Below are 12,646 nucleotides of genomic sequence, written 5' to 3'. Positions count from 1 at the left end.
AGCATGCTAAAGATAATAAAATAGACAAATTGATAGAAAGAATGGAGAGCCAGAAACAGATAAAAGTTAGTGTAGGAGAAACATGACCCTTCCAACTTAGGAGAAATGCTGGATTAGTCCATAAATAGTAGGAGAAATAATAGCTAGCTATTTGAAGAACAGCAGGTCTGGGTCCTCTGTCACTCTTCTCTTCCCAACAGTTTGTGCAAAGGACTTTGTAGTTTTTTTCTAATGATTAAAATTGACAAAGTAAAGGTAAGACAAGATTGATTAATGGATTTTCCATCATTCTGCCATTTTTCCTCTAGTTTTTTTTTTTCCAGCATAGGCCATCAGAAAATATGGGTATCACCAATGACGAAAGAGGTGAATAGATTCAGGGTTTGCCATTTTAATCTAAAGCATCTTCCAGCCATCTGAAGCTTGAAAAAGAGCTAAATCGATCAAGAAAGAGAGTGAATGAGAAATAAATGAACAAACATGGGGAACTATTAAAGATGAATTATTTTTAATAAAGAGTGCCCAAGGAGACCTACACTGATGTGACAAATTTTCAAGCTATTTCCATTGTCCTAAAGAAAATTTTGGATGTAAATTAGGTTGTGAGGGGTTTAATGTGTTTTTTAAAAATTAAGCCAAATTTTTTTTTTTTAAGATTTTATTTGTTTATTTGACAGAGAGAGAGACAGTGAGAGGGAATACAAGCAGGCGGAGTGGGAGAAGGAGAAGCAGGCTTCCCGCTGAGCAGGGAGCCCGATGCGGGGCTCCATCCCAGGACCCTGGGATCATGACCTGAGCCAAAGACAGACGCTTAACGATTGAGCTACCAGGCACCCCAAAATTAAACCAATTTTAAATGTATAGCAATTTCTCAGCAAAAATCAAAAAGACCTTTTGGTTTTCTCTATTTGAAATACTATACAGGGCCCTTGGAGACTTATATAGAATCAGTGATATTTGATTACAGCTGAATTTAACAGTTTGAGAAATCTATAACGTCACTGCTTATGATAAGCAGGTGAAAGAGGACTTAGGTTAGAAAGATAGGGAATTAGGAGCTTTGGGGTGGGAAGGTGTAACAATGCCTGTTTAACCCTTTTGCTTCTAGAACCAGGAAATCCTTTTTGCTTGTTTCTTTGTTTTTAAGTAGGCTCTATGCCTAGTGTGGAGCCTAATGCAGGGCTTGAACTCACCACCCTGAGATCAAGACCTGAACTGAGATGAGTCAGATGCTTAACCAACTGAGCCACCCAGGCACCCCAGGAAATCCTTTAACTGTAAATCATAAAAACAAAAACTCAACAGATAAACCAGGCTCTGCACGATCTGGGGCAAATACTTATAAAAAAATCCATATGTTTAGCATCAAATAGAAATAACATAAGAAAATAATCACTTGAAAAGTGATGTCATCTTCCCAAAACGGCTTCCAGCTGTGTCCTTTATTTATCTTTCCATCTCTCATCTTCGGATTTTCCCATGAGGACAAGTAAGCCTGCCATCATGGTGTTCATACAAAAAACATGCAGATGCTCTTATTAAACAAATCAGTGGAATCCCTGATGGGGCTCTTTTAAAAACAACAGTATCCATATGTGATCATTGTATCTTGGTTTAGTCATTTAGCAAACTTTTATTGAGCACTTACTATGTGCCAGGTCCTCTGCCCGGCTTTATAGAAGCAACGCTAAATCATTACCCAGCTGCTTTCTGAAGGTGCTTGCAGTCCTGTGAGGGAGCTGGAAATGGAAATCCATTCCCATTATGCAGCGCCATGAGGGTTATGCTCCAGGTGAGTGAAAGGAGCTCCGGGAGTGTAGAGAAGAGGCGTGTTAGTCAGACCTGGGCGATGGGTCTTCACCCCTCCCGTCCCACACAATACTCCACCGTGTGTGTGTGTGGTAAAGCACATAATGTAAAATTTACCATCGTAACCATTTTTCACTGCGCAGTTCAGTAAAGTATATTCAGATTTTGTGAAACAAATCTCCAGAACTCTTTCATCTTGCAAAACTGAAACCCTATACCCACTGATGAACAACTTCCCTTTCTCCCCTCCCCACCCCCAGCCCCTGGCCACCCCATTCGGCTTGCTGCTGGGAGTGTGACTTCCTCATATAAATGGAATCATACAGTATTTGTCTTTTCGTGACTGGCCCCTATTTCACTTAACTTCATGTCCTCAAGGTTTATCCATATTGTAGCATGTGGCAAGATTTCCTTCCTTTTTAAGGTGAATAACAGTCCATTGATGTATGTACCACATTTTGCTTATCTGTTCATCCATCAATGGAACACACTCTACCTTTTTGAAATATGTATTTTGTAATTCCCCCTTTACTGTCTGAAATAAATTGACAGATGAGATACGTAATTTGAAAAAAACATATAAAGCTCTAAATATAATATACAAAAATACAAGGAATTAAATATTAAAACAATTAAGTGTACTTCAGTTAATGCTTGACTAGGCTAGAAGACAAAGTAGTAAGATGCTTTCACCTACGAATATAATTACCATAAATACAACAATTAAAAAGGCATATTGATAAAAGATAGAGTTAGGGTCAGGGCTCACGTTATTATAAACAGGATTTTCACCTACATCAATGTCTGAAGGACATTCAGAAGTTGAACAAGATGCAGGACAGTTCATTGCATATAAATTTATCTGGGACACCGCAACAGATCTAGTATATATGACCCCTGCCCACCAAATGCCAATAATGCCACCCCATTCTTGTGGCATTTAAAAGTACACACACACACGGGAACCTGGGTGGCTCAGTTGGTTGAGCGACCGGCTTAATTTCGGCTCAGGTCATGATCTCATGGGTGGTGAGATCAAGCCCCACATGGGGCTCCACGCTCAGTGGGGAATCTGCTTGAGATTCTCTCCCTCTGCCTTTCCCCCAACTTGTGCTCACACTCTCTCTCTCAAATAAATAAATAAATCTTTAAAAAATAAAATACACACATAGACTACAAAAATGCCGTCTATGGGGCAGTACCACTTCGCTGAGATCCACTGGACAAGAGTATCAGGGGAAGGCTTAAACTGAATTTTGAAGAACTACTAGGAGTTAGCCAAGTATATAGTAAGTGCTCAAAATTATTTGTTAAATGAATGAAAGAAGCCTGCTTCATTCCCATTCCCATCTATCTCTTGAGAAATTGTTGCAGTGTCTAAATTGAAGCTATCTTTTAACCATAAGTTGAAATAGAATTCTGTACAGTAAGTCAGCATGTATGGGAGAAATCACGAGAAGGCTGCCTGGCACCTTGGGATGGCCGGTGTTTGATAGATGACTCCACGCACCCTTGCATCTTGGTCTGCTGACCACGCAGTCAAAATAATAGTGTGGGACAGCCCTACGTGTATACATCCTACCGCCAGCGACGTTAAAACATCATTGCTTTGCAGGCCTGTCTGCTTTGAGATGAAGCATAAGGGTTTCTGTACGTTAGTACTAATTACCATTCTCTTCTGTCTCTCTCTCTCTCGTTATTTTTCAACAGGATATCGAGGAGACGATGAACACTGCTTTGAATGAACTCCGAGAGCTGGAGAGACAGAGTACAGCAAAGCATGCCCCCGATGTGGTGCTGGATACCTTAGAACAAGTGAAAAACGCTCCCACCCCTGCCACGTCCACGGAATCTCTCAGCCCCCTGCACAACGTTGCCCTCAGGAGCTCGGAGCCGCAGATTCGACGGAGCACCACCTCCTCCAGTGACACCATGAGTACTTTCAAGCCTCTGGTGGCGCCCAGAATGGGTGTGCAGCTGAAGCCGCCAGCCCTTCGGCCCAAACCTGCTGTTCTTCCGAAAACAAACCCTACTGTAGGACCTGCCCCACCTTCCCAAGGTCCAACAGACAAGTCTTGCACAATGTAAAGACCAAGTGGGCAAGGTCATCTGGGCTAGTGATTTTAAAAGAAACAGATCAGTGACAAAAGTCGGTGATCCATAACTTTCCTTAGTTTTGTGCTTACAACTGGAGATTTTTGGCTTTTCTATGTTCTCGAATGTAATGTCTGAGACTAGCTAAATTAACACGGGCATTTGTATTTTGTAATTTTTTCCTTTTTTTTTTTTAATAACTGGACATATCTTATGTCATTTTAAAGACAATAGAAACACTTAGATTTACTTGAAAATCCAATGCTGCACCATTTGTAATGAAGACAACACCGCTCTGCTCTCCATGTGGTATAGTGCTTCGGGTTTAGTGCAGCCCGGGTGAGTCAGAAATGTCTGGATCCGAAGGCACGCGAATCTGAGTTCCAGGCCTTGGTGTAAAACCAGTGTTGGTCTGTGGCACTTGGGGTGGTGGCTGAACGGTGCTAACGGCATTGTTAGGTAGCTGACGGTGAGCACCTCGGACCCGTGCGGGGGGACGCTCCCAGGGGAGGGTGCAGCCCACCGCCTGAATGAGTTGGATGCTTGCCTCTTTCATAAGAGTCCCTTCCCTTGGGTCCAGGTTAAAAGCTCAGAGGAAGGGGGGTGAGGACCCCTGCAGTTGCTGCTTGAGCTGAACCTAGGAAAGGCGAGAGAGAGAGAGAGAGAGAATCCTCCAGAGCTCTCGGTGTGACTCCTTCCACAAGCCTGATCAGGCCCCCGAAGATTTCCAAGTCCATCCCCTGCATTCACAAAGGACTAGAACAGTCTAATTTTAAAGACTTCCTGGTTGCACTACTCCACAGACTCCTTCAGAGATCTGTTGTTACCAACTGCCTAGCGAATGCTTCTAGCTCCCTGAAACCGCTGTGTTCTCCCCCTGGAAACGGAGCACACACGCGGCACACAAGTCCTTGCCTCACTCAGCCTTCCCTCTGGCTAAATGACCTCGGTTCCTTTAATCAGGCTGCACAGAGGCCTGAGGAACCTAAGTGGAATCCCCAGCTCTGCTCTCCGTTTGTGTCTCTGAGCCAACAGAGAACTGGCTCCGGTACTGGAGGACACGCCATGCTGGCCAAGGTGGGAGGGGCACCTCATGGTTCCGGGGTGATTGCCTTCCAATCTGGCACCTGGAACCACTGACTTTTTCCTTTCCTTTTTTTTTTTTTCCACGTGGTCTCAACAGAACTCAGATGGTCAGGTGAGCTCCGTGAGGGACCTCTTTCTCTGACATCCTAGCACAAAGACAGTTTTCCCTATGTTTTCCCTCCGTCTTAAAAAGTTGCTTTGAATTCAGTTGTTTTTACTAAGGTACAAATCACCACTCCTACCAGCAGCAGCTTATGCCATCCTACCTACTTTGTCACTGAACTTACTGATGAAGAGACCTTTTTTTAAGAAAAATGGATGGCCCAGACTAACCCCTCTCGACCACCATTGATTTCCTTCTAGGTTTGGATTCAAACTGGCAGCCACTGGCCTGCCCATCTAAGAGTGACACAGTATGGACTTGAATCTGTTAACCCACTGGTGAATTCCTCCCGCAGGAAACAATGAGGATCTGTACGAAAAATCAAGGTCATTACTGTGATCTCTCCCTCAATTTGCCAGTCTAATCATTCTAATGCAGAGAGAGATTAAATTAATGAGATAGGGTTACCTTTCAAAGTCACACTTCTGGTTGCTAGCCGGTGGCCTAATTTCACAAATGGATTGAATGGAGAATTTTTTTTCAAGTATTTCCAGGTATTTTGAGTTTTCTGAAGCACCCTCTTTGCCCATTTTGAAAACGATGCCCAGCTCAACATCTTGTCCAGCCTCTCACCATTTCTCTTGAGCTCTCTTGGTCCCTCAACAATCTGAGACTCCAGGGAGACTCAGCCAGGATTGAGCTCTTAAGTAGCACTAACCCTTTTAAACCATCTTCCCAAATTCCTAGGAAACTGAAACCTTCCTGAATAACCTCCCAGTTCCTTCCAGATCCCACTTTGGTCTCTAATTCTCTGCTGCTATATGGGTAAACAGAAGCAGAGAATAAGAAATGGAAATAATTGGGGGGGGAGACTTTAAATCTTTTAGAAATTGAAATTAAAGGATTTCTTTAAAGCTACTTTCCATCTTTGATAGAAGAGTAACACGTTACAGAGGGCATCAAAAGGGCAGAGGCATGTTGAATTCATTATGGGGAGAGGAGGTGTCTTCTGCAAGTTTTAACTTAGCTCTTACTCCTGCAAGTTCATGTCTTCAGACTTCTCCCTGGTAAGCCTGCCCGGTGTCTCCTCTCTTCAGTGTTTACACCTTTGATGAAATGAGGGTTGCCTTTCCAAACACCAAATTAGGATTCTGCTCCCTTAGGTAGCAGGGGACTTGCTGCTCTAGAGCCTCAGAGCCTCAGAGGCTGGGCCTTCTTGCGGGAAACTTCTAGTGCTCTCCCATTACGCCCTTAAATGTCTCTCTCTTTTCTCCCTATATCCCTGGTGACACCCCGAAACCTTTCTTTTTTTTCTATCTTCTCCACCCCCCCCCCCCCCCCCCCCCAATTCCCAAGGAAGGATGTGACCTCACAGTGAGTAAGGACTCACGTTTTCTTACTTTGTTTTAGTAAGAGTCTCAGATTCCAGGGATAAGACAAGGTGGCCACTTCACAAAGGATCCAGAATTACATCCTGTAAGCTCATTAAAAGCTTCTGCAGCCTCACCCACCATGTGGCCCTCTCTATAGCTACCAGTGTAGCATGCAGTGGGGAGGAGGGAAGGTGCGAGGGATGGGCAAAAAGGAAAGAATCTGGAGATGTTATGTCCCAGTTTCAAGGATCATATTCTTCATGCATGGTTTGGGAAGGAGGTTATTTTGAGGATGGGCAAAGGATGGCCCTACAGAGATTACCAGACTCCACTTACACAAGAATATATTATTCACAGCTGATTCAACTGTTCATGTCTCACCCACAGAACTCACTGAAGTAGGCTTACCAAGTTGACCTTTTGGTTGGGGTCAGGGGTGTTGGGAGAGGATCATCAGGAGAGAGAGAAAGTTACTTAGTATAGATTTTCTGATGAGTGTTCTGTAAATTATTTGAACCAGTCAGATGGCCCTTTGCAGAGCTCTGTATTCATGTTCAGGGTCAACACTATCGTTCAACAGTTTTGCACATTTTCACACGACGTAATTTGACTGGTGCTCCTTGAGCCATCCATAGAATAATTTACAGCAGGGTCCCACTTAATCTACTGCAGTGAGCACGAACAGCCATCAGTAGATGGAGAGATCAGGTCACATTGTATCAGTCAAGAGTTTTCTTCGTACTTTTGCCATTCCCAAAATGGGCTTATAATTTAATTAAGGAAAAGATACAAGTGGGAAGGGTAGTAGTGTCCTCAGCTTTGGGAATGACACGGGGTCTACAAAATGAAGAAACTTTAATATGATAATTACAACCTCTAAAATTTAAAGAGCCCATACTGTATGTTAACTAACTGGAATTTAAATAAACTTTAAAAAAAAAAAAATTAAAGAGCCCAGAGGCCTGTTGAGGATTTAGAAGACTTCAGATTTGGGATCACATTCGTTTTATTCCACAGTAGTGAGAAACCACGAATGCAGGACAAGCACTTGGGACTGAGTCTTGCTCTGAGTTACCCACCACTGAGGCTTCAGCTGCAGAGCCACTTAGAGATAAAGGCTCACCCATGTGTACAATAGAGCTCCCCACTCCAGACTGTCCCCTGAGCTGAAAACCCAGCCTCCAGCTGGGCTGGGTGTCAGGCTGGGTGCAGCGTGACTTTGGCACACACACCCCCATTCAGATGAGTAAAACAAACTGGAAATCGAGCTTTCACTTACCCTAGTATACGTTCTTTAAAAGAAATAGTCTATGTGGTATAATCGAGATGGGTACCTGTATCTTTAAATTACATAGGGACTTTTGTATGTTTAAATAATTGTACTGGGTTCCATAATGCTTATCTTAGAAACTGTTTAGTAAAAGGAAATATATAAACCGTGCATTTGTGAATGCCCCCTTTAGAGCATTCATCCAAGTTCAGTGTGTAGTGTGATGGTTATTCTAGATGTTTAAAGTAAAGTGAGTGGCTGTATAACAGGAGAGACTGCTATTTACCTAAGGACTCAAGGGTAACTCCTGCCCACGTAATTAAATCCGTATTGTCCTTTTCTGTCGGTTTGATCAATTACAGTACTGGTAGCTTCCTGCTTGTGACTGTTACCTAATTGTGTCGATGTACATCTGTAGTATGTACATGTGAAAGTGCCTTTCTATTTTAGAGGAGTTTTAGCCTTGCTTTTTACTGTCGCCCCATCCACCCGCCCCACCCTGCGTCTGCCCCCCCCGCCCCCACCCCCCCAATTCCTACCGCCCACTTCAGTGGGAACTTCCTCCGCGTCCTCCCCGCTTCTCCGTGCCCCTTCCTGTGCCTCGGTGCTCAGTATCGTTTGTCTTGCATCCTTGTCGGTCATCAGACTGTCTCGTTTTGCTGGTAGCCGTGACTGTGCCTTTCCCGCCCGCAGTGTCCCCGCGTCCTCCCTCCCGCTCTGAGCTTCTTCCGCCCACGTGTGTCGCCTGTGCTCTGTCCTGCCTCTGTTACAGTCCCTCAGCTCTGAGGCGGAAATAGGGGGGATGCTTTTACAGTTCTGGAAGAAAAGAAATGTTTTGTTAATCTGTTGTGACAATGCACTTTTATGTATAGTACTGTACATTTTGGCATGTACCATTCCAGGCTTCAGTATACAGTCAGGTCTGTTCTTCACGGTGTATCTTTATAATAAATAAGATCGTTCTGGCTGCCTTTGTCTTCTTCCGATTTGGTGTGATTCTGGGTGATGTTTTCATTCTTTTTTTTTTTAAGATTTTATTTATTTATTTGACAGAGACAAAGCGAGAGAAGGAACACAAGCAGGGGGCACTGGGAGAGGGAGAAGCAGGCTTCCTGCTGAGCAGGGAGCCTGATGTGGGACTCAATCCCAGGACCCTGGGATCATGACCTGAGCCGAAGGCAGATGCTTAACGACTGAGCCACCCAGGCGCCTCTCCTTTCATTTTTCTAATCACTGTTAACGCCCAGCACTCCCCCTCCCCCCCCCGCAGAGCTAGTTGCATTAGATGGTGGGAAACTACCTTTTTTTTTTTTGAAGTGTTTTTATCTCACTTGCATTTTTATTTGTGAACTTGAAAATAAGACCTCATGCACAGGGCCTCAGTCAGGAAGCCAGAGATTTTCAGAGGATGATTTGGAGACCCCTTGTAGTAAGGAAAGGGGATTGGGAGAGGGCAAGCAAGCCTCCTAAACACTCCCCAGATTGAAATCTTTCCTGAAAAGGATTCTTTGGCATAGTAAACCTTGTCAAGCTGATCTTTGGTTTCATTTGAATACACTGAAATGCAATCCTTAGGTATAGACTATGTTTAGAATTCCCCATGTAGTGATATTTTTTTCTTCAAACGTTAAAAAAAAAACTAACTCTTGAGGTCTATCAATACCTAATAGTTTTGTAAAAACTATTAGCAATGTGCTGGATTGAATATTGGTAAGAGTTGTGGGATTTTTTTAAATGACCCATAAATCAAGGGAAAAAAGCTTTTCATTGGAATGTAAAATACAAACAGGAAAGTGCACAAATCATTAGTGTAATTCACAGAGTAACACTCTATTGTATCCACCACCCAGATCAAGAACCGACACAGTATCAGCATCCTAGAAGCTAGGCTTGTGCCTCTCCAAAGTTAATACCCTCACGAATAACACCATGGTTTGGTTTTGCCTGTAGTTTTAACTTTCTAGAAATGGCCTCCTAGTATGTAGATTCTGTGTCTGGCTCCTTCTGTTGAAATTTATGTTTGCGAGAATCATCCATCTTGTTACATATAGCTAGTTTCTTCTGTTTTGACTGGCGTATAGAATTCTGTTACATGAATATGCTCGGTGTTTATATTTCCTAATTAAACATTGGGCATTGTATGCAGAAATCTATAAACATGGACAAATGAATGGGAAAAAACCACCTGGTAAAGGAACTATTTTCCTCAAACATGATGGAATGATGTTGAACCAAGCCATTGCCTGGAAGGCCTACCTGATAGAGGGTAGAACCATTCTAGGACCAGAGTTGGATTTAGAGGCTGCCCCACAGGAATGAATGAGCAAATCAGACTATAGGATTGCTCCAGGAAAGACCTCATTGTCCTGCCTCACCCTCAGATCCAAAGACTCCAGCCTGCCCCAACTCTCTCCCAGCGCGCCTGCTTTCTCACATCCCTCCCTCCAGGATGAGAGTCCCATGTGGGTGTGTCTGGTGGTCAACTCCCTCTGTTCATATACCAGCACTCTGTAAGAAGATTAGGAATGCAGAGAAGGAACTGTCTGGCTTCTACCTTGGGTAGTTGGGATTCCTAAAGTGGAAAATTCCCCAAGCTTGATCCAAAGTGCCAAAACGGTCCCGGAAAGCCAAAAACAATGGCAAATTGCATTCTACTGGCCATATGTCTCCATTTTGATTTTGGAAAATATGGTCAATATACCTTTGAAATAATCCTGGTGAGGTTCCTTATTCTTCAGTAGCCTTTTACCTGCTTCTACATAGTAGACAGAAAACTTGCCTTCTATAATTAAAAATTAAACATTTTATCAAGGTTAGTCCTCAGCAAAAGCAGCTGGAGAGCTAGGACTGGGCTAGATATCAAAATTGTGTGTGTGAGAGAGAGAGAGAGTGCACAAGTGAGCACTCCTCCTAAAGTCCTGAAACAACATGCTTTGTTCAGCATTCGTATCTTGAAGGAAGTTATGATGTGATCCAGGACATCTCCAACTCTAGGATATTTGTAGCCCAGTTCTGGTGACTGGTGAATATACTCTTCATATTGATAAGCTCTCTATCAGGTGTGCTCCTGGGGGTATATGGCTTTCTTTTTGCTGCTTGGGTGTGCAGCTAAAGTGAGGACTATTGATGAATTCCCCTCTCAGGGATGATGCATTGTGCTAATCTTTTGTCTTTGACATACCCAGGGAATCTCTTGTGTAACAATCATGTCCCTCTAAATGAAACTGGATGATCATACACTGATATGATATTAACTAACTTGAACATGGGACTCGGGGTTCTAGGCCTTTGATGGACTACATCCATTAAAAAATATATATATATGATCAGGATGTGTAATAGAAGGTACCGTCTGTGAGCCAAAGATTATTATTGCATTAGTAACTGAATATTAGCAGATGCATTTGAAGAGGGAAAGAAATTTTATTTTTTTGAAGATTTTATTTATTTATTTGTCAGAGAGAGAGCACAAGTGGGGGAGGGTGCAGAGGGAGAGGGAGAAGCAGACTCCCCACTGAGCAGGGAGCCCAATGGGGGACTCGATCCCAGGACCCTGGAATCATGACTTGAGCCAAAGGCAGACGCTCAACCAACTGAGCCACCCAGGCGTCCCAGAAGAGGGAAAGAAATTTTAAGTAAGATAAAATTGATTATCTGGTCCTAATTCAAACTCAGTTACTGGACTTCTTTAAATCATCAGCCATACCTCAGTTTCCCAAACAGAAATAATCCACGGTGACATTTTAATATATTGTCTTCCAGTCTTAAACTATTCTTATTTTTAGCACAGTTAAATTCATAATCTATATATAATTGTGTGTCCTTATTGGGTTTTTCTCCCCACATCAGTTCACATTACAACTGTCAGTGAATGCGATTTTTATTAATTGCTACATAATATTCTAGCATATGAACATACCCTAATTTATTTAATCATTTTCTTATCATTGAGTGAGCCTGTTTGCAGGTTTCATTTTTTTAATTGCATAGTATGTTGTAGTGAGCAGCTCCATACACGGTCATTGTCTGCATTTTGGAACGTTAATTAAGCACCGACTCCAAAAGGTGAAACAACTAATTCAGGGGGCATAAGCACCCCTAAGGCCCAGGATAAATACTGCCAGGAAGATGGCACACATTTGCCCCCTGCCAGCAGTGTGAAAGAATACACGACACAAGTTTAAAATCCTGTCACTTTTTCTTTGCCAATGTAATAGGTAAACGATAGGTGCGATCTGAATTCTTGGCAGTCTTTGTTACATGCACACCCACACTTCCGGAGTGGAAGTCTCCCTGTCTTACTCACGCCTTTGTCCTAAGGGTCCGATGTTTCACTGTAGTTTCAGCTGAACATCGTCAGAGACTTTCCTCAGGCACCTTACATTCAACAGACCTAAAAACCAAAACCACTTTCTTTAATTCCAAAATATATTCTGCACCCCTGTTTTACCGAATTTTATCTCCGCTTTCACCTCATTCTGAGCTTCACTCCTTTCTGCCTCAACTCTGCAGTAGCCTCCTGCATCCTTTCCTTGGGTCTCTTGTCTCCCCTTTGCAACAGTGACCTATACTCTTGCTAATCGGCTTTCTTCAAAACAAAACATAACATAACACTAACAATCATTAGGGGCGCCTGGGTGGCTCAGTCGTTAAGCGTCTGCCTTCGGCTCAGGTCATGATCCCAGGGTCCTGGGATCGAGCCCCACATCGGGCTCCCTGCTCAGCGGACAGCCTGCTCCTTCCTCTCCCTCTGCCCCTTTACCAAGCTCATGCTCTCTCTTGCTCTCTCTCAAATAAATAAAATTAAAAAAAAAAAAAACTAAATTTTATTATGTACCAGGCATTTATTTTTTCATATATATTTTCATTTTAAATACAATCTAACCCCCAACATGGGGCTCAAACTCATGA

General features: G+C 43.1%; 1 protein-coding gene across 2 annotated transcripts in view; it reads left to right on the top strand.

Annotated features, from left to right (window-relative positions):
- SRGAP1 (SLIT-ROBO Rho GTPase activating protein 1) overlaps positions 1-4,012 on the top strand; it is a 264,777-nt gene extending 260,765 nt beyond the window's left edge. For both annotated transcript variants that reach the window (XM_021678635.1, XM_021678634.1), the window contains exon 22: positions 3,520-4,012. In XM_021678635.1, coding sequence (XP_021534310.1) covers positions 3,520-3,897 — 378 coding nt within the window. In that variant the 3' untranslated portion in view covers positions 3,898-4,012. The remainder of the gene's footprint in view (positions 1-3,519) is intronic.
- The last annotated feature ends 8,634 nt before the right edge of the window (positions 4,013-12,646 follow it).

Source organism: Neomonachus schauinslandi, chromosome 5, assembly GCF_002201575.2.
Source record: "Neomonachus schauinslandi chromosome 5, ASM220157v2, whole genome shotgun sequence".
NCBI classification, from domain to species: domain Eukaryota; kingdom Metazoa; phylum Chordata; class Mammalia; order Carnivora; family Phocidae; genus Neomonachus; species Neomonachus schauinslandi.
Note: the sequence above shows the minus strand (reverse complement) of the source record. Positions and strands in the feature narration are given on the sequence as shown.